The 19,573-nt window shown below is 45.1% G+C and overlaps 1 protein-coding gene across 1 annotated transcript; it reads right to left on the bottom strand.

Moving 5' to 3' along the window:
• Positions 1 to 5,863: 5,863 nt before the first annotated feature.
• NME4 (NME/NM23 nucleoside diphosphate kinase 4) lies at positions 5,864 to 18,560 on the bottom strand. Its single transcript, XM_070955118.1, has 5 exons — positions 18,404 to 18,560; positions 11,354 to 11,484; positions 8,675 to 8,776; positions 7,013 to 7,125; positions 5,864 to 6,265 (listed from the first exon to the last, which is right to left on the bottom strand). Exons 1-5 carry the CDS (start codon positions 18,513 to 18,515, stop codon positions 6,145 to 6,147), a joined length of 579 nt encoding a protein of 192 aa, XP_070811219.1. The 5' UTR covers positions 18,516 to 18,560; the 3' UTR covers positions 5,864 to 6,144.
• Positions 18,561 to 19,573: the final 1,013 nt, after the last annotated feature.

Below are 19,573 nucleotides of genomic sequence, written 5' to 3'. Positions count from 1 at the left end.
AAGCCTAGGAGGCGCTCCGTTCAATGGGACATCCTAGAACAGGGGTGGGCAATTGTAGGAGGAGGAGGAGGAGAAGAAGAGGAAGAAGAAAGAAGAAGGAGGAGGAGGAGGAGGAGGAGGAGGAGAAGAAGAAGAAGGAGGAGGAGGAGGAGGAGGAGGAGGAGGAGGAGGAGGAGGAGGAGAGGAAGGAGGAGGAGGAGGAGGAGAGGAAGAAGGAAGAGAAGGAGGAGAGGAAGAAGAAGGAGGAGGAGGAAGAGGAGGAGAGGAAGAAGAAGAAGGAGGAGGAGAAGGAGGAGGAGGAGAAGAAGAAGAGGAAGAAGGAGAAGGAGGAGGAGGAGGAGAAGAAGAAGGAGGAGGAGGAGAAGAGAAGGAGAAGAAGAAGAGGAAGAGGAAGAGGAAGAAGAAGAAGAAGAAGAAGAAGAAGAAGAAGAAGAAGAAGAAGAAGAAGAAGAAGAAGAAGAAGAAGAAGTCTTACTTACAACTGGGATCTGGTGGATTACAACACCTTCAGGAAGAAAACAAGGAGAAGAAAAACAGGATTTGGGGGAAGAGAAAAGTGCAGTTGGTTTGCGGTTTTATCTGTACAAAGTTTAAGCATTTTCTCAATGTTGTAATAATATCACCAAATCAACTAATAAGGAACTGAGGTTTTGCACCCAGATTAACAATAAGTAGCCATTTTTTAAAAAAAAATTAAAATTGGATATTCATGTGATAGGGACGCGTTGGCTCAGTGACTTAGACGCTGAGCTTGTCGATCGAAAGGTCGGCAGTTGAGCGGTTCGAATCCCTAGTGCCGTGTAATGGGGTGAGCTCCCATTACTTGTCCCAGCTTCTGCCAACCTAGCAGTTCGAAAGCACGTTAAAAATGCAAGTGGAAAAATAGACACCATCTTTGGTGGGAAGGGAACAGCGTTCTGTGAGCCTTTGGCATTGAGTCATGCCGGCCACATGACCACGGAGACGTCTTCGGACAGCGCTGGCTCTTCGGCTTTGAAACGGAGATGAGCACCGCCCCCTAGAGTCAGGAACGACTAGCACATATGTGCGAGGGGAATCTTTTTACCTTATTCATGTGATATTAAAAGTAATCTTTAAAAAAAAAACCACGGGCTCTTGCATTATTTCAATAATGTATCACCATTTATATATTTAAAGAAATGTGTCCAGAAGCAGAAAGAAGAAAGTATTGCAAGACAAAGTTCAGGTGCAAACAGGTAGCGTGGAAACAAGGACATCTGAAACGAGCTTTCGAAATGGAGGGTGTTGCTGAGACAAGCAAACATTTGACCTTGATTCCACTCAGAACTTCCATCCAAGGACAAAAACACCCACATTGCAATCTCTTTCTATCTTGTCCCTGTAGTACTGCCTTAATCTCATTTGTGTATTATTTATTTGCTTTTTATCCCACCTTTTTAACATTTTATTAAATTTACCGTTATTATATTAAATATTAGATTTATTATTGTATTTATGATAAGGTTGATAACTCAAATCGTATGCCCAGTCTATCCAAGAATCAGTTTCACATCATCCTTAATTGCGTGGGTGATATTTTTTTACCATCTTAATCCAGCAGAGCCCACACAGTGGTGAAATCCAAATTCTTTTACTACTGGTTCTGTGGGCGTGGCTTGGTGGGCGTGGTGTGGCTTGGTGGGCGTGGCAAGGGAAGGCTACTGCAAAATCTCCATTCCCACCCCACTCCAGGGGGAAGGATATTGCAAAATCCCCATTCCCATCCCACTTCTGGGGGAAGGATATTGCAAAATCTCCACTCCCACCCCACTCCAGGGGAAGGATACTGCAAAACCCCCATTCCCACCCCACTCCAGGGGATGGATAGTGTAAAATCTCCATTTCCTCCTGATCAGCTGGGACTTGGGAGGCAGAGAATAGATGTGGGCGTGGCCAGTCAGAATTTTTACTACTGGTTCTCCAAACTACTCAAAATTTCCACTATCAGTTCTTCCAGAACTGGTTAGAACCTGCTGAAACCCACCTCTGCCCTCGCCCCGATGTTCTCTCACGGGTCACAGTTGCAAATCAGCCGTTTTGTTACCAGCTCTGAAAGTTGTCTTTTTTTCCTCTCTTTAGTGGTTTTCATGTGACCTTCTCGTTTATGAATATCATGGGATGCAAGTTTTCATCTCAACATTATTTTTTTTTTTAAGGACTTTCTTCCGTTTCTATTTTTTTTTTCCTGTAGGAGAAGGAATTTGAGTCTGAATGATGCAAATGTCCACGCCAGCTTTGTAAATGGAGCCCTTTTACTTGCCCCATTCTCCTCTCCGGCAAGGAAGTTAAAGTAAACCAGGGTGGATTTGATTTAAATCGAGTTGATTTAAATCACAATTTAAATCATGATTTAAATCACTAGTAAAAAGGCTTGATTTAAATCAACTCGATTTAAATCATAATTTTTAAAGAGCAACTGTCATCTCTGCTACTCCTTTGACCCGCTGTTGACTCACCCATAGTCCCAGTGTTGCAGAATATACAGCCTCCTGCTACATAACTAAGCTGCATTTCATGCTGAATAAACTAAATTATTTATGTATCTTAAATAGAAAACTATCTTACGATAGATTTTTATCCCAAAAGTTTTTCATTAAAATAAATTTGATAAAAATCAAAAAAATCCGATTTAAATCAAAAAAATCCGATTCAAATAAAAAAAATCTGAATTTTTTTATTTTTAAAAAAAAATCATTGATTTTTATCCACCCTGAAGTAAACTAGCGTGACCCATAATTTCTAACCTCTGGAAGGACTGATTTGGGTTGGGTTCTTTTTGCCCTAGGTGACCCCAGGTAAGTAAAGCTTTTGGAACGGAGACGGGTTTCCTGGAATGTGACTTTTGCCCCTTGTGACTCAAAACTGAAGACAGCAACAGAACACATCTGTTTGATGGTTTATGGTACCTAACATCCAATGCCTGGGTCAGGTGTTGAGGTGAATCTGCATGAAAGCATCCTGTCAGCGGAAAGCTGTTTTCTCTCTTATTTGCTTGGCTTTTGTGAGTTTTGAAAATGGGGTCTTCTGTAATTTATTTAGTTTTTATTTAGATGTTTTTAATCCCACCTATTAGTTTATAAGTCACTCAAGATGCTGAAGGTATCTATCTAACTCCTTCCTACTCTTGTTTTCCCCACAACAACAACAACAACCTGTGAGGTGAATTGGGCTGAGAGAGAGGGACTGGCCCAAACTACCCAGCTGGCTCTTATGTCTAAGGTGGAACTAGAACTCCCAGTCTCCTGGTGATTGGCCCAAAGTCACCCAGCTGGCTTTCATGCCTAAAGTGGGACTAGAACTCCCAGTCTCCTGGTGATTGGCCCAAAGTCACCCAGCTGGCTTTCGTGCCTAAGGTGGGGACTAGAACTCCCAGTCTCCTGGTGATTGGCCCAAAGTCACCCAGCTGGCTTTCGTGCCTAAGGTGGGACTAGAACTCCCAGTCTCCTGGTGATTGGCCCAAAGTCACCCAGCTGGCTTTCGTGCCTAAGGTGGGACTAGAACTCCCAGTCTCCTGGTGATTGGCCCAAAGTCACCCAGCTGGCTTTCGTGCCTAAGGTGGGACTAGAACTCCCAGTCTCCTGGTGATTGGCCCAAAGTCACCCAGCTGGCTTTCGTGCCTAAAGTGGGACTAGAACTCCCAGTCTCCTGGTGATTGGCCCAAAGTCACCCAGCTGGCTTTCGTGCCTAAGGTGGGACTAGAACTCCCAGTCTCCTGGTGATTGGCCCAAAGTCACCCAGCTGGCTTTCGTGCCTAAGGTGGGACTAGAACTCCCAGTCTCCTGGTGATTGGCCCAAAGTCACCCAGCTGGCTTTCGTGCCTAAGGTGGGACTAGAACTCCCAGTCTCCTGGTGATTGGCCCAAAGTCACCCAGCTGGCTTTCGTGCCTAAGGTGGGACTAGAACTCCCAGTCTCCTGGTGATTGGCCCAAAGTCACCCAGCTGGCTTTCGTGCCTAAGGTGGGACTAGAACTCCCAGTCTCCTGGTGATTGGCCCAAAGTCACCCAGCTGGCTTTCGTGCCTAAGGTGGGACTAGAACTCCCAGTCTCCTGGTGATTGGCCCAAAGTCACCCAGCTGGCTTTCGTGCCTAAGGTGGGACTAGAACTCCCAGTCTCCTGGTGATTGGCCCAAAGTCACCCAGCTAGTTTTCATGCCTAAGCAGGACTAGAACTCACTGTCTCCTGGTTTCTAGCCTGCAACTTTAAGCACTAGGCCAAACTGTTCCTTCTAGATATGGTATATTTTAATGCTGTAGTACCAGCTGTATTTGTGGTGGGATGATGATGCTGCAGAAGATACATGGTCCTTATACAAACTGGGTGGGGTGGGGTGGGGTGGGGTGGATGAAGCTGGGAACTTTGTATCAGCTTTGAAAAACTGTCCAAGACACTGTGAAACTGATTAGATCAGGTTTTCAGGGAAACTGATGATGAAACCGACAGGAGAATAAGGACCATGGAAAAGAGAGACTGCTAAATCAGTTTCCAGAAGGAATTGATAGGTTAAAAAAAATCTGATTTAAAACAAAACAAATCCTTACTAAATCTAATTCAGAGCATAACTGAACTGTGCTCTGCTGGAAAGGGAAGGGAAGGGAAGGAAAGGAAAGGAAGAGAGAAGGAAAGGAAGGGAAAGGAAGGGAAGGGAAGGAAAGGAAAGGAAAGGAAAGGAAAGGAAAGGAAAGGAAAGGAGAAGGAGAAGGAGAAGGGAAGGGAAGGGAAGGAAAGGAAAGGAAAGGAAAGGAAAGGAAAGGAAAGGAAAGGAAAGGAAAGGAAAGGAAAGGAAAGGAAAGGAAAGGAAAGGAAAGGAAGAGAGAAGGGAAGGAAGGGAAGGGAAGGGAAGAGAAGGGAAAGAAAGGAGAAGGGAAGGGAAGGGAAGGGAAGGGAAAGGAAGGGAAGGAAGGGAGAAGGAAAGGAAAGGAAAGGAGAAGGGAAGGAAAGGGAAGGGAAGGAAGGAGAAGGAAAGGAAAGGAAAGGAAAGGAAGAGAAGGAAAGGGAAGGAAAGGAAAGGAGAAGGGAAGGAAAGGAAAGGAAAGGAGAAGGGAAGGGAAGGAAAGGAAAGGAAAGGAAAGGAAAGGAAAGGAAAGGAAAGGAAAGGAAAGGAAAGGAAAGGAAAGGAAAGGGAAGGGAAGGGAAGGAAAGAAGGAAAGGAAAGGAAAGGAAGAGAGAAGGGAAGGAAGGGAAGGGAAGGGAAGGGAAGGGAAGAGAAGGGAAGGAAAGAAGAAGGGAAGGGAAGGGAAAGGAAGGGAAGGAAGGGAGAAGGAAAGGAAAGGAAAGGAAAGGAGAAGGGAAGGAAAGGGAAGGGAAGGAAGGAGAAGGAAAGGAAAGGAAAGGAAGAGAAGGAAAGGGAAGGAAAGGAAAGGAAAGGAGAAGGGAAGGGAAGGGAAGGGAAGGGAAGGGAAGGAAGGGAGAAGGAAAGGAAAGGAAAAGAGAAGGAAAGGAAAGGGAGGGAAGAGAGGAAGGAAAGAAAAGGGAGGGAGGGAGGGAGGGAAAGATTGCAGATAAAGTATTAATACCTTTCTTCTTTTGAATTAAAAAACAGCCATTCAAATACTTTCTTCATCTTAATAAATATCCCTCTGATACATGCCCCACTCCTGAAGTCCACTTTCTCCTAGAGAGAGGGTGAATAAGAATTAAGGGAAAAAACTAATTTTTTTTCTTATCCTGGCAGTCCGGATAAGTCAAGGCGGACCTTCCATCCACTCAAATGATGGCAGAAGAAATGAAATATTTGGTGTGTGTTGGGGGTGTGGTGTGTGCTGGAGTGTTGCAACGCCAACAGGCTACAGGTGAAGATAAAACGAGACCTTCCTTCCCAACACAATGTTAGAAATACCGCCAAAAAATTAAAATTGACTTCTTTTTAATGAATATCCCATTAAGAACCGTACTCCCAAAAATAACAGCACGGTCCTGGACAGCTGGCAAAACGGGCATTGGAAGAGGCCTGGCACAGTCTTCTGCCTTGAGCAAAGTCTTGGCACATGGTTCGCCTCCTCTCAAAGACCCCTGAGATTTAAACCTGTGATGCACAGGCTGAAAAACACCCGATCTTCCAGGAAGGCAACAAGTGAGTGAGCCCGAGGTAGTAGATCCCATGTCCGGAAATGGGAGAGGCCACGTCATGGTTCATACATGACCTTGTGATCACAACAATCCCAGTCAATCAGCTCGTTGCTGCGAAACCAAAGACTGATTTCTCGCTGCGCCGTCTCCACCGAGTCGCTGGCATGGACGACATTCCTGTTTGTAAGGGGAAAAAAGGGGCCACGAAACATTCAGTTTGGTGAGGGCATCACTGTGTCTGTTCTCCAAAAGCTAAGAAGGATGGGACCAGGTCAGAAATTGGATGGGAGACTAAAATGGGGTGCCAAGAATCTTACCTGGACAAATGCATAAAGTTTTCTTGGCAAGGTTTTTCAGAAGTGGTTTTGCCATTGTCTCCTTCCTAGGGCTCAGAAGGAGTGACTGGCTCAAGGCTACCCAGATGGCTTTGTGCCTAAGGTGGGACTAGAACTCACCATCTTCAGGTAATTGGCCCAAAGTCACCCAGCTGGCTTTCATGCCCAAGGTTTTTCAGAAGTGGTTTTGCCATTGTCTCCTTCCTAGGGCTCAGAAGGAGTGACTGGCTCAAGGCTACCCAGCTGGCTTTGTGCCTAAGGTGGGACTAGAACTCACCATCTTCAGGTAATTGGCCCAAAGTCACCCAGCTGGCTTTCATGCCTAAGGCAGCACTAGAACTCACCATCTCCTGGTGACTGGCCCAAAGGCACTCAGCTGGCTTTCATGCCTAAAACAGCACTAGAACTCACCATCTCCTGGTAATTGGCTCAAAGTCACTCAGCTGGCTTTCATCTAAGATAAGACTAGAACTCACAGTCTCCTAGTTTCTAGCTTGGTGCCTTAACCAGGACACTGAACTGTCTTTTATCTGAACACAGAAGTCCCCAATCAGATATCATGGGCTCTTGATCACCAACCCTCTTGTACCTGCTAACGTGGATGCTGAAATCACCCCGGACAGTGCCTGGCTTGGCTTCAGCCGGGTTGGTCTCTCCCACCATGGCCCTGGAAGTCTTGACAACGTTGTAACCTTCCCACACCTACAGGTTATAAGAGGAAAAAGGGCAAAGCTGTGTAATTCGACAAAAATCAGGAAGAGAAAGAATTGGATTGAATTTAAGATGCACTACATATGTAATCTATTTTGTTTATCGCTGTAGTTCCTTCCTTAACTTTATTACAGTCATCCACTCCTAAAATATGCATACATACATACAGTTTGTGTATGCAAGGGCTCTATCTGTCTGTCTGTCTATCTATCAGCTAGTTATCATCTGACTGTCTGCCTGTCTCTGTCTATCTAGCAATAGCAATAGCACTTATATACCGCTTTACAGTGATTTACAACCCTCTCTAAGCGGTTTACAGAGTCAGCCTATTGTCCCCAACAATCTGGTTCCACATTTTACCAATGTCAGAATGACGTAAGGCTGAGTCAACCTTGAGCTGGTCAGGATCAAACTCTTGGCAGTTGGCATAATTAGCCTGCAATACTGCATTCTAACCCACTGCGCCATCATGGCTCTATCTATGATCTACCTATCAATCTACCATGTATCCATCTAACTGTTGATCTATCAGTCATCTGTCTGTCTCTATCTCTTATCTATCTATCTCTATACTATGGTATCTATCTATCTATCTATCTATCTTCCATCCATCCATTCCTGTGTGTCTGTGTCTGTCTGCATGTGTGTGAGTGTGAGGGAGAGAGAGACAGAGACACATACACACACCAGAGACAGAGAGAGACATAGACAGAGACAGAGAGAGAGAGACAGAGGGAGAGGGAGAGACAGAGAGAGACAGAGCCACAGAAAGAGACAGAGAGAGACAGACACAGACACACAGACACACACACAGACACAGAAAGACAGACACACACACACACACACACACACACACACACACACACACACAGAGACAGAGACACAGAGAGAGGCAGAGAGATAGAGAGACCAAGAGAGAGAGAGAGAGAGAGACAAGAGACCAAGAGAGACAGAGACAGAGAGACAGATAGAGAGACAGAGTCAGAGAGACAGAGACAGAGACAGAGACACAGAGAGAGACAGAGACAGAGACACAGAGAGAGAGAGACAGAGACACAGACACACACACACACACACACACACACACACACACATAGAGAGACAGAGACACAGAGAGAGGCAGAGAGACAGAGAGAGAGAGAAGAGACAAAGAGAGACAGAGAGACAGAGATACAGATAGAGAGACAGAGTCAGAGAGAGAGAGAGACAGAGACAGAGACAGAGACAGAGAGACAGAGAGAGAGACAGAGAGAGAGAGAGAGAGAGAGAGAGAGAGAGAGAGAGACAGAGACAGAAACAGAGACAGAGACAGAGACAGAGACAGAGACAGAGAGACAGAGAGAGAGACAGAGACAGAGAGAGAGAGAGAGAGAGAGACAGAGACAGAGAGAGAGAGAGAGAGAGAGAGACAGAGACAGAGACAGAAACAGAGACAGAGACAGAGACAGAGACAGAGAGACTTTACTCCTGAAATGAAACTGGACATTCTAACCCTCTCCAGTATCGAAGACAACAGGACCAGTATAGAAAATCACTTTACCATGGCAACGACGGGCCCAGAGGTCATGTACTGAAGCAGATCGTGGTAAAACGGCTTCCGGCGCAGCTCATGGTAATGTTCAGCCAGGATCCCTTCGGTGGCCTGGAAGGGAAGGAAGTAATTGTGAGCTAGTCCAGACCAGGAAATATGCAAAAAATATGGAATGGTACATAATTCCCACAGCAGAAGAACAGATGATAGAGGCAGTAAAGTTGGCACAGATGGCAAAATTGACTGTTTTAATTAAAGAGAAGAATTCATCAAGTTTTGTTTCCATTTGGAAGCCATTTCTGGATTTTGTGCTCAGAACTGGGGGGAAAAAACCCAACACCCTGAAATTCTAATTGTAGATTAGAATCATTTTGCTGTTTTAGAGATGGCTCAGAAGATCTAGAAATGTAAAAGCAAAAGACTGAGGCTGGTTTTTTGTTTTTTTGTTTTTTGCATTCTACTGCACTGAAAAAAAGTTCTGTTTTTTTATCCCTCTCTTTTTTGACACTTTTCTTTCCGTCTTTTCCACTTAGCTTTTGTCTGTATTTGAATTTCACTTTGTCATAAACTTGAATAAAATCAGCCACAAAAAAGGAAAAAGAAAATTGGTCATGATCCTCCTTCTCGTGAAAATGGCACCCCCAATTTCTCATCTCCTCCCCCAGGGCAGGTGAGGGGATGAGAGCTTCTTCTTCTTGTTGTGCCACCTCCGTCATCGGACGTTGGCGATCATGTTGGTGATTTTATTTTTATCAACAGCGGCATGAAAAAGGGCTGCTTAGTTTTGTCCAAACCGGTCCCTTAGATTTTGAAGCCATGATCTTCTTCTTCTGCCTGGACCTCATTTGCCTTCAATCTTTCCCTGGAGGATTAAGTGAAGGATGCCGCATTTTTCTGGGTGTCGCATCACATGTCCAAAATATTCTAACTTTCGCTTTTTAATGGCTTTGATGATTTCCCTTGGCTTTCCCAGGAGGCTTATCACCTCCTCATTTCTGATTTTGTTAACCCAACTTATACATAACAGCCGCCTGTAAATCCACATTTCAAATGCTTCTAGTTTCTTCAAGTGGCTTTCCATGAGAGACCAACTCTCTACTCCGTAGAGCAGGATAGAAAAGATGTAACATCAGACAAGCCTGATTTTCAATCTTAGATTTATGCCGTGACTGCAGAAGGTCTTTTTCATTTTGAAAAATGCCGTTCGAGCTTTCTCTACCCTTGTCTTTACTTCACTGATCATGTCCCAGCTTTCATGTAAATTAGAAGCGAGGTATGTGATCCTTTCGACTTTTCTTAGTGGTATTCCTTCCGAATTTATCAGTGGTAAATTAATGGGTTGTTTGCTGACGACCATGATCTTGGTTTTTGAGATGCTAAGCTTCAAGCCGTATTTTTCCGATATTTTTGTGACTGTTGATGAGGAGCTGAAGGTCTTCATGCTTACTGGCAAGCTGAACTGTATCATCAGCATATCTTAAATTGTTGATCCGTTTACTTTGAGGCCAGCATCGGTGTTTTCCAGTAGATGTTAAACAACAGCGGAGACAGAATACAGCCCTGTCTGACCCCCCTCTTCGTATTTCTGCATCATCTGAGTATTTTTTGGCCGAGTCTCACATTTGCTACCTGATGCTAATACAGATTCTTTATGATTCGGATGTCTTTGTCATCTAGTCCCACTTGTTTCAGGATTTGTAATAGTTTGCTGTGTCTTATTTTATCAAATGCTTTTTCAAAATCAATGAAGCACATGTAAACACAGAGCAGGATGGAAAAGAGTCGCATCTGACAAGCCTGGTTTTTCAGAGCTACAGGTTTTAATTGGTGGGTGCTCGTGCAAACAGGTCTCAGTTATCTTATAAAGAACGGTTGCAGGAACTGGGTATGTCTAGTTTGATGAAAAGAAGGACTAGGGGAGACATGATAGCAGTCTTCCAATATCTCAGGGGCTGCCCCAAAGAAGAGGGAGTCAAGCTATTCTCCAAAGCACCTGAGGGCAGGACAAGAAGCAATGGGTGGAAACTCATCAAGGAGAGAAGCAACTTAGAACTAAGCAGAAATTTCCTGACAGTGAGAACAATGAATCAGTGGAACAACTTGCCTCCAGAAGTTGGAGTGAATGCTCCAACACTGGGAGTTTTTTTAAAAAGAGATTGAACAACCATTTGTCACAAGTGGTGTAGGGTTTCCTGCCTAAGCAGGGGGTTGGACTAGAAAACCTCCAAGGTCCCTTCCAACTCTGTTATTCTATTCTATTCTATTCTATTCTATTCTATTCTATTCTATTCTATTCTATTCTATTCTATTCTATTCTATTCTATTCTATACTATACTATACTATACTATACTATACTATACTATACTATACTATACTATTCTATTCTATTCTATTCTATTCTATTCTATTCTATTCTATTCCTATTACTCCTATTCCTATTATTTCTAATTTTAATTCAAGAGGCAACTGGACTTTCTGGTTTGTTTGTTTTTTTTTTTGAAGAGACTGGACAGTCACTTATCTGAGATGGTATAGGTTCTCCTGCTTGAGCAGGGGGCTGGACTAGAAGACCTCCAAGGTCCCTTCCAGATTCTATTCTATTCTATTCTATTCTATTCTATTCTATTCTATTCTATTCTATTCTATTCTATTCTATTTTCTCTATTTTATTATTCCCCGATGCTTACCTGGAGCAACTTGAGTCCCACCAGTTTAAATCCCCGTTTCTCGAAGCGTTTGATGACATCTCCAATCAGCCTTCTCTGGACTCCGTCCGGCTTCACTGCGATCAATGTGCGCTCCTGCAGCTCACCTACGCCTGCCAAGCAAAGAAAGGGCTGTAAGTTGGCACCGAACAGTCTTCCTCCTATCACACCCACCTGGGGGTATTGAAACCCAACCTGAGGAGACCACCCTGATTTCTGGGTGATTTAGAGCTGACAAAAAGAAGGATTTTTGTTGTTGTTGCAAGGAATGGATTTGAACTGCGGAACTCCCTGCCACAAGATGGCAACAAAGCGCCTGACTCGGAAAGAAGCTTTGACAAATCGGTGGGAGGTTTCTAGTCATTACAGCCAGTGCTTATTATTGTTATTATTAAATTTAACTACGGCTCAAAGAATCAGCCACAATTGGTTAGGTTTCATCTGCTATTCTAAGCCATAAGCCATGGTTCACGAAGGCTGGTGATGGGGTTCACGCATGTTAAGTCACAGAAGGACAAGCCACATTCAAGTCCTGCCTGCAGTTTGCTAGTTCATTCATTCATTACAGACCAGGGGTCTCCAACCTTGCTAATTTTAAGCCTGGTGGACTTTAATTCCCAGAATTCCCTGGCTGGGGAATTCTGGGATTTGAAGTCCACCAGGCTTAAAGTTGCCAAGGTTGGAGACCCCCGTTACAGATCATCTTTGATTTACGGCCACAATGAGGACCAGAATTTCTGTGGCTAAGCAAGGTGGTTGTTAAGTGAATCACACAGTTGTTAAGTGAGTCCAGCTCCCTTTAATTGTCTTTGCGTGTTGGAAGCCGGCTGGGATGGTCGCAAGCGGCGATCACAGAACTGTGAGGATGCTACAACAGTCATAAGCGCAAGGACCCATCGTAAGCCACGTTTTCTCTTTCCAACGGTTGCTAAACAAATGACTGTAAATCAAGGACCATCTATAATTCATCAATTCATCATATTTATGCTGTTTCCAACTACTGGCAGGCTGAATTGATCTTTGAAGTGATCCGGCACACCTGTTTTTCAACCCTTGGCGGCCTCATTAATTTAGCAGGCATTCGCTTCTATAAAAAAATTGAAAGTCAATGCTTACGCCGGTAAACAAGATGCTAGACCTCAGCGTTCTTAGCCAAGGCAAGGTGGCTCCCTTGCATGGAAAACGGCAAGAGATTTGGAAGTTGATCCCAAAGGTGCTTTTTCGAAAGGCAACTGGATTTGGTTTTTCCTTAAAGGCATTTTGCTTCTCATCCAAGAAGCTTCTTCAGTTCTGAAGAACTAAAGAAGCTTCTTGAGTGAGAAGCGAAACATCTTCAAAGAAAAAGAAAAAAGTCCAGTTGCCTTTCGAAAAAGCACTTTTAGGACAGCCATGCCCTGGATGACTGAGAATCTCCATAGATATTTGGAAGTTGAGCTGTCTTGTAACTTTGAACACCAGTTCTATGGCAAATTAAAACCACTATTTCTCAACCGTGGCAAATTTAAGATGTGTGGACTTCGGCTCCCAGAATTCCCCAGCTAGCAGAGTTGAAGCCCACACATCTTAAAAGATTGCCAAGATTGATGAACGGTGGATTAAAGCAATCCGATTCAGTGGGAATTTCACAGGTCTCGCTTTCTCGTCCCTCCTTTATTCCTGCTTTTCGGGATCTCGTACTTCCTTGTCTTCGTAAAGGAAGAACTGACACAGCTTCACAATCCTTGAACTTCAAGGAGCTGGGGAACCCTCCCCCCCGCCCCACCGGCTTGCTTTTTGAAATCCTGGGGAATCAAATTGCCAATCATTAAATTCAGATGATCCCAGTTTACGGCTCTCTTGAGTCTTTGAGGTCAGCAAAGGTTGGCTGGACATGCTCCAAGCACACTGTCTGATTCCTGGTGATTAATTTGCTCTCTGGCGGTTGCCGGCAGAGACACCTGGCAAAGCGAAATTGTGTGTCTCTGCAAGCAATGGGGGCCGCCGAGGCTTTGCGATTCAAGCTCTCTCTCTCTCTGTGCGCATGCGCACGCATAAGCCATTCTCTAGGGTGTTGCACCTGTTTCTATAGCTACTGTTCCAGATCATCACATGGTAAAATGTCTGGGAAGAAAATGTCCTTTAAGGGGAAACACAGCAATACGAATGAAAAGTGGGATTCGGTCCATGAGGCTGCATCAACAGAGGGATAGAATCAAGATCATGTGAAGTGTTAAGACCACTTTATAAGGCCTTGGTAAGGCCATACTTGGAATCCCGCATCCAGTTTTGGTCTCCGCGATGTAAAAAAGATGTTGAGAGTCTAGAAAGAGTTCAGAGAAGAGCAACAAAGAGGATTAGGGGACCGGAGCTTAAAACATATGAAGAACGGTTGCAGGAACTGAGCATGGCTAGTTTAATGAAAAGAAGGACTAGGGGTGACATGATAGCAATCTTCCAATATCTCAGGGGATGTCACAGAGAAGAGAGAGTCAAGCTATTCTCCAAAGCACTTGAGGGCAGGAGAAGAAGCAACGGGTGGAAACTAATCCAAGAGAGAAGCAACTTAGAACTAAGGAGAAATTTCCTGACAGTGAGAACAATGAATTAATGGAACCACTTGCCTCCAGAAGTTGTAAATGCTCCAACACTGGAAGTTTTTAAGAAGATGTTGGATAACTATTTGTCTGAAGTGGTGGAGGGTTTCCTGCCTAAGCAGGGGGTTGTATTAGAAGACCTCCAAGGTGCCTTCCAACTCTGTTATTCTGTTCTGTTCTGTTCTGTTCTGTTCTGTTCTGTTCTGTTCTGTTCTGTTCTGTTCTGTTCTCTTCTCTTCTCTTCTCTTCTCTTCTCTTCTCTTCTCTTCTCTTCTCTTCTCTGGTCCCTTCGAGCTCCCTTCCAACTCTGTTATTTTATAAAGTTTGCAGGTGGGATCTTGGGGTGCAACAGGTGTCATGTGCTAGAATTCATTAATAAGACCCAGTTGGAAAAGTGACCATCATGGGCTATTTGATTTGATTTAGAAGCCTGCCCAGCTCCAAACTTATTCTGGGTGGCTTATCTAATTCAAAAAAGAACATTTGTGTGTGTATATATATATATATATATTTCCAGACTCAGAGGTAGAAGGGCTTTGAGTACTACACTACTTTAATATCATTGACCCAAGACAAAACCAAATAATGGCCTTAACATGTGAACTAAGACAGGACTGGTTTACATGGCTTCAGGATTATGGGCTGAGTGAGCCCAAGGGCTAGGAGTTGTAATCCATGGCCGGTGACTGTATATTGTTCACAACTGGCCAAGTGTCCTTCATTCAGTGAGTCACAGTGAAGCAAAGATGCTTTGGTTCATGAAGTCCATCCGTGTTTCATCAGGAGATACTAGGTCCAATTTAGCAGTGTTTTTGAACTGGCTTGTTGGTAGTTGCGAAGTCATGTCTGACCCATCGTGGCCCCATGGACAACGTTCCTCCAGGACTTCCTGTCCTCTACCATCCCCTGGAGTCCATTTAAGCTCATGCCAACTGCTTCAGTGACTCCATCCAGCCACCTCCTTCTCTGCCGTCCCCTTCTTCTCCTTTTGCCCTCCATCGTTCCCAGCATTCGGCTCTTCTCCAGGGAGTCCTTCCTTCTCATTTGGTGGCCAAAGTATTTGAGTTTCCTCTTCAGGATCTGGCCTTCTAAAGAGCAGTCAGGTTTGATCTCCTCTAGGACTAACCGGTTGGATCGCCTTGCAGTCCAAGGGACTCACAGGAGTCTTTTCCAGCACCAAAGAAGATCTCCAATGTTAACATTCAGCACTGATTTGATCAAAAAGGAATCTTCATGCCTGAGAACTTGAGAATGACTGCTAATCCGTGATTGGACTAATTCAGTGCGAACTAGTCCAATCACGGACTAGCAATCATTCTCAACTTCTGAGCAAATTTGCCCAAGTGGGAGCAAATTCACATTAGTTAGAACTAGCGAAGTGGACTAGTTCAGTGTGAACTAGTCCAATTCCCTAGTTCTAACTAATGCGAATTCGTTCATACATCACAGCACAAAAGCATGGTTTATTTTAAGTAAGCGTAGTGGAAACACTAGGTTTCATGCAGCTTATCTTATCTAACTATCTAAGTATCCACCTGATGACTTGACTTAAGGGGTGAATTCAGCTATTGTCTGACATGTATGTGGCAAACCCTTCAGGGGATTATTTTCCTGGTCTCCCATTTAAAACTTCCTAAATGGTGGCTTAAGAAGAGAGGTTACAACAGAAGAGAGGATGGTTTCCATCATCGCAGCCGAATTCTACAGAACTGACATAGTCCAATACTGCTGAAGGTTACTTGTTGGACTCAAACGGGTTTCTCTTTAAAAGAAGGGCTCTCCTTCTTTAGGATGTTTTGAAATTAAAATGCAAATTTGATTCCATTCTCGGGAAAGAGGGAAAAACAGTTGAAGTGGTTGACCGATGCCCTCTAACAATTTTGAAGTCATCAATGAAAAAAAGAAGTAAAGTGAGAACGGATTGCCTAGTCAGTTCCCAAGACTTTGAAAAAAAAAAAAGCAGTGAAAAGCATAAAGCTTTATGCTCCAAGCTTTTTTTTTTTTATTGTCCCTCCTTTTCCCAGTGGTATTAACTTCCTGGTGATGGTGTATAAGTCTGGAAAGCAAAGAAGAGAGATGCTGAATATTACCGTATTTTTTGGAGTATAAGACGCACCTTCCCCACACCCCTAAAAGAGGGTGGAAATGTTGGTGCATTTTATACACCGAATACAGCCATTTTTGGCCTCCCGAAGCCCTGCCCCTCTCGTTCCATTTTTGCAAAAAACAGGCCTATTTTCCGCCCAATTTTCGCAAAAACGGGGGCGTTTTTGCCCTCCCCCAGCCCCCAGGAGCACTCTGCAGGCCTCCCAAACCTTCTGCATACCTCATTTTTTGCAAAAATGGGTGAAAAATGACCCATTTTTCAGCTGATTTTCGCAAAAAATTGGGCACGCAGAGAGTTTGGGAGATCTGCAGAGTGCTCCTGAGGGCCAGAGTGGGCAAAAACTTTTTTTTATTACTTACCTCTTCGAAATCTTGGTGCATCTTATACACCAGTGCATCTTATAGTCCGAAAAATACGGTATTTGAAAGGCAGGGAAGCGTAACTGGAAAGGATGATGCTGGGAAGAGTTTACTAAGTTTAACGTCATGTTAAGCTATGTTGAAACGTGCAGCTTAATGGCATCATGTAAACCATGGTTCGCAGCTCAGTATGTACACTAAATTTATTCAACAAGCTATAATTAAAGAAACTTGGGGTTTTAAGCACCCGGATTTTGCTTGGGAATCGTACATGGCAGGATCCAAGTTTAACCAAAATAAATAAATTGCGGCGTTGCAAACAGAAAGAACTCAAGACGAACATTAAACGAGGACATCTTTAATTAAGAGTGGTGTTTTTCAACCTTGGCAAGATGTAATGGCTTCAACTCCCAGAATTCCCCAGCCAAGGTGCATGTAGGCTGGTGGGGGAATTCTGGAAGTTGAAGTCCACACTTCTGAAACTTGCTGACAATGAGAAATACTAAATGAGAGGAATAAGGATACTGGTATGATTTGTGCCTGTGATTTTTCTCCCCCGATTATCCTCCTTCGGGTTGAAGTTGGAGAGGGCGGTCAGGTTGGCTAAGGCTTGAATATGGAGACCACCAGGAGATCCCAGCTTTGCTAGCTAAAAGGCAGAGTCATTGGCAAAAGATCCCAGAGGAAGCCTTCACAGCACAACCAGCAAACACAGTTGTGCCAGCAGGGCTCCCCCTTGCTTGGACAAGTGGTGGAATTCAATATTTTTTTACTACTGGTTCTGTGGGCGTGGCTTGGTGGGTGTGGCAGGGGAAGGATGCTGCAAAATTCCCATTCCCTCCCCACTCCTGGGGGAAAGATATTGCAAAATCTCCATTCCCACCCCATTCCTGGGGGGAAAGATATTGCAAAACCCCCATTCCCACCCCATTCCTGGAGGAAGGATATTGCAAAATCTCCATTCCTACCCCACTCCTGGAGGGAAAGATATTGCAAAATCTCCATTCCCACCCCATTCCTGGGGGAAGGATATTGCAAAATCTCCATTCCTACCCCACTCTGGGGCCAGCCAGAGGTGGTATTTGCCGATTCTCAAAGCTATTCAAAATTTCCGCGACCGTTTCTCCGAACTGCTCAAAATTTCCGCTACAGGTTCACCAGAACCTATCGGAACCTGCTGAATAGCACCCCTGATCTGGACTTGTGGGATGACCATCCAGGTAGGCTGATGCCACCCTGAATTCGGTAGCCTTTTTCAAATTGCAAAGTACCGTGATTCTGTCTGTAGGGCTGCCCTTGCGGAACCTGGAATCTGACAGGAAGGTTCATCAGTGCTACAGGCTGTTCCTATGAAACAGGCCCGCGGAATGCCCAACTTTCACAATCAGCCTTGCTCAACCTGGCCTGTCTCTAGAGATGCCCTTCAACTTGGGAGAAAAGAGCGTGCCTGGTGCCCGGTGCCCGGTCCCCAGAAAGCGATCCTCAGCAATGTCCAGGGAACCTGTACCTGCTCTGAAACAGGGGTGTCCAAACTTGGCAACTTTGAAGACTTGGGAATTTCAAATCCCAGAATTGGGGAATTCTGGGAGTTGAAATCCCCAAGTCTTCAAAGTTGCCAAGTTTGGACACCCTTGCTCTGTCTGGAGGATGGGAAGCTCGGAAAGCAAAATACCACCCGAGGCCATCCAAACTGCCCCCTCTCCGCCATCCCCGAAGGAACCTCTTGCCAGATGTGCCCGGCCAAAGTTTCCTTCCAAAGAGATGCCCCAACCGGGTGCCCCCCACCCAGAGATGCCAATCTGCCTCGGGCGCAGCGCTGCCTTTCGTCTCCTTTGCGCCCAGGGCGCGCAGCCTTTGGAGAGAAAGGCAGGCAGGCAGGCAGGCAGGCAGGCAGGCAGGGAGGGAGGGAGGGAGGGAGGAAAGGGCTTGCCTGTTTCCCACGCGAGACCCGATCGCCCCCCAAAGACCCGGAGATCTCCCTTCACTCACTCACCCGAGCTGTACAGCCGCGCTCCGGGAAGGCGAAGGCAGGGCGCAGCGGCCAGCGGCTGGAGGCTCCCCAAGCGCCAATGTCCCCGCGCCAGGCAGCGCTGCAGCACCCCCATGCCTGCCTGCCTGCCTGCCTGCCTGCTTAGCCGGGCAAGAGAGGGGCCGGCCGGGTTTATAGCCTCGGGGGCCGCTGCTCCGGCTTCTGCAGCAGCCCCCTTGGCTCCACCCCAGGGCCGGCGGGAGGGCTGGGCGGAAGGCTGGGGGCTTTCCTTAAAAGAGACCGACTAGCCCTCCTCCTCCTCCCGAGCGCAGCCGGAGCCAGGCGCGCTCCCGCGGGCTCTTGCGCCCAGCCAGCCCGCGGAGTCCTACATTGTAGTAGCAAAGCAGGGCTTAAACAACTTCTTCTTTCCATATGAAAGGAGTCTGGGACACGAGATGATGGCCTTTTTTTCCTCGTCTCCGTTTTGGTCATTTCGCCATTAAAAACACTGGAGGCAAAAAAGGGCATTTTTTTTTTTCTCCATCAGACGGAAGAGTTGGGCGCGATGAATTGAGCAGAACCGCAGATGACCATTAGGGGCCTCCCCCTTTAAAACAAAGGGTGCCCTCCAGAAACAATCCATACAAGTAGCAGTGACCCCATCGGCTGCACAAAGGAAAGGAAAGGAAAGGAAAGGAAAGGGAGAGAAGAGAAGAGAAGAGAAGAGAAGAGAAGAGAAGAGAAGAGAAGAGAAGAGAAGAGAAGAGAAAACAAGAAAAGAAAAGAAAAGAAAAGAAAAGAAAAGAAAAGAAAAGAAAAGAAGAGAAAAGAAAAGAAAAGAAAAGAAAAGAAAAGAAAAAACAAGACCAGATCTCCTTCCATAATTTTAGACATATTTGTCTGAAGTGGTGTAGGGTTTCCTGCCTAAGCAGGGGGTTGGACTAGAAGACCTCCAAGGTCCCTTCCAACTCTGTTATTCTATTCTGAGAGTTTATGCACCGGAGACAAATTCCTTGTGTGTCCGATTACACATAGCCAATAAACTATTCTATTCTATTCTATTCTATTCTATTCTATTCTATTCTATTCTATTCTATTCTATTCTATTCTATTCTATTCTATTCTATTCTAAATTTTGTTTCTCTGGTCCATACAAAGCCACTAGATCAGGGGTTTCCAACCTTGGCAACTTTA

Source organism: Pituophis catenifer, unplaced genomic scaffold (assembly GCF_029215685.1).
Source record: "Pituophis catenifer annectens isolate HBS135680 unplaced genomic scaffold, rPitCat1.0.hap2 SCAF_16, whole genome shotgun sequence".
NCBI classification, from domain to species: Eukaryota; Metazoa; Chordata; class Lepidosauria; order Squamata; family Colubridae; genus Pituophis; species Pituophis catenifer.
This window is presented reverse-complemented; position numbering and strand designations above follow the sequence as displayed.

Coding starts and splice junctions, on each gene's coding strand:
- NME4 (XM_070955118.1), bottom strand. CDS start 18,515: ATGGGGGTGCTGCAGCGCTGCCTGGCGCGGGGACATTGGCGCTTGGGG. Junction 11,485..18,403: donor AGCGCGGCTGTACAGCTCGG/GTGAGTGAGTGA, acceptor TTTGCTTGGCAG/GCGTAGGTGAGCTGCAGGAG. Junction 7,126..8,674: donor CTGGGCCCGTCGTTGCCATG/GTAAAGTGATTT, acceptor TATAACCTGTAG/GTGTGGGAAGGTTACAACGT.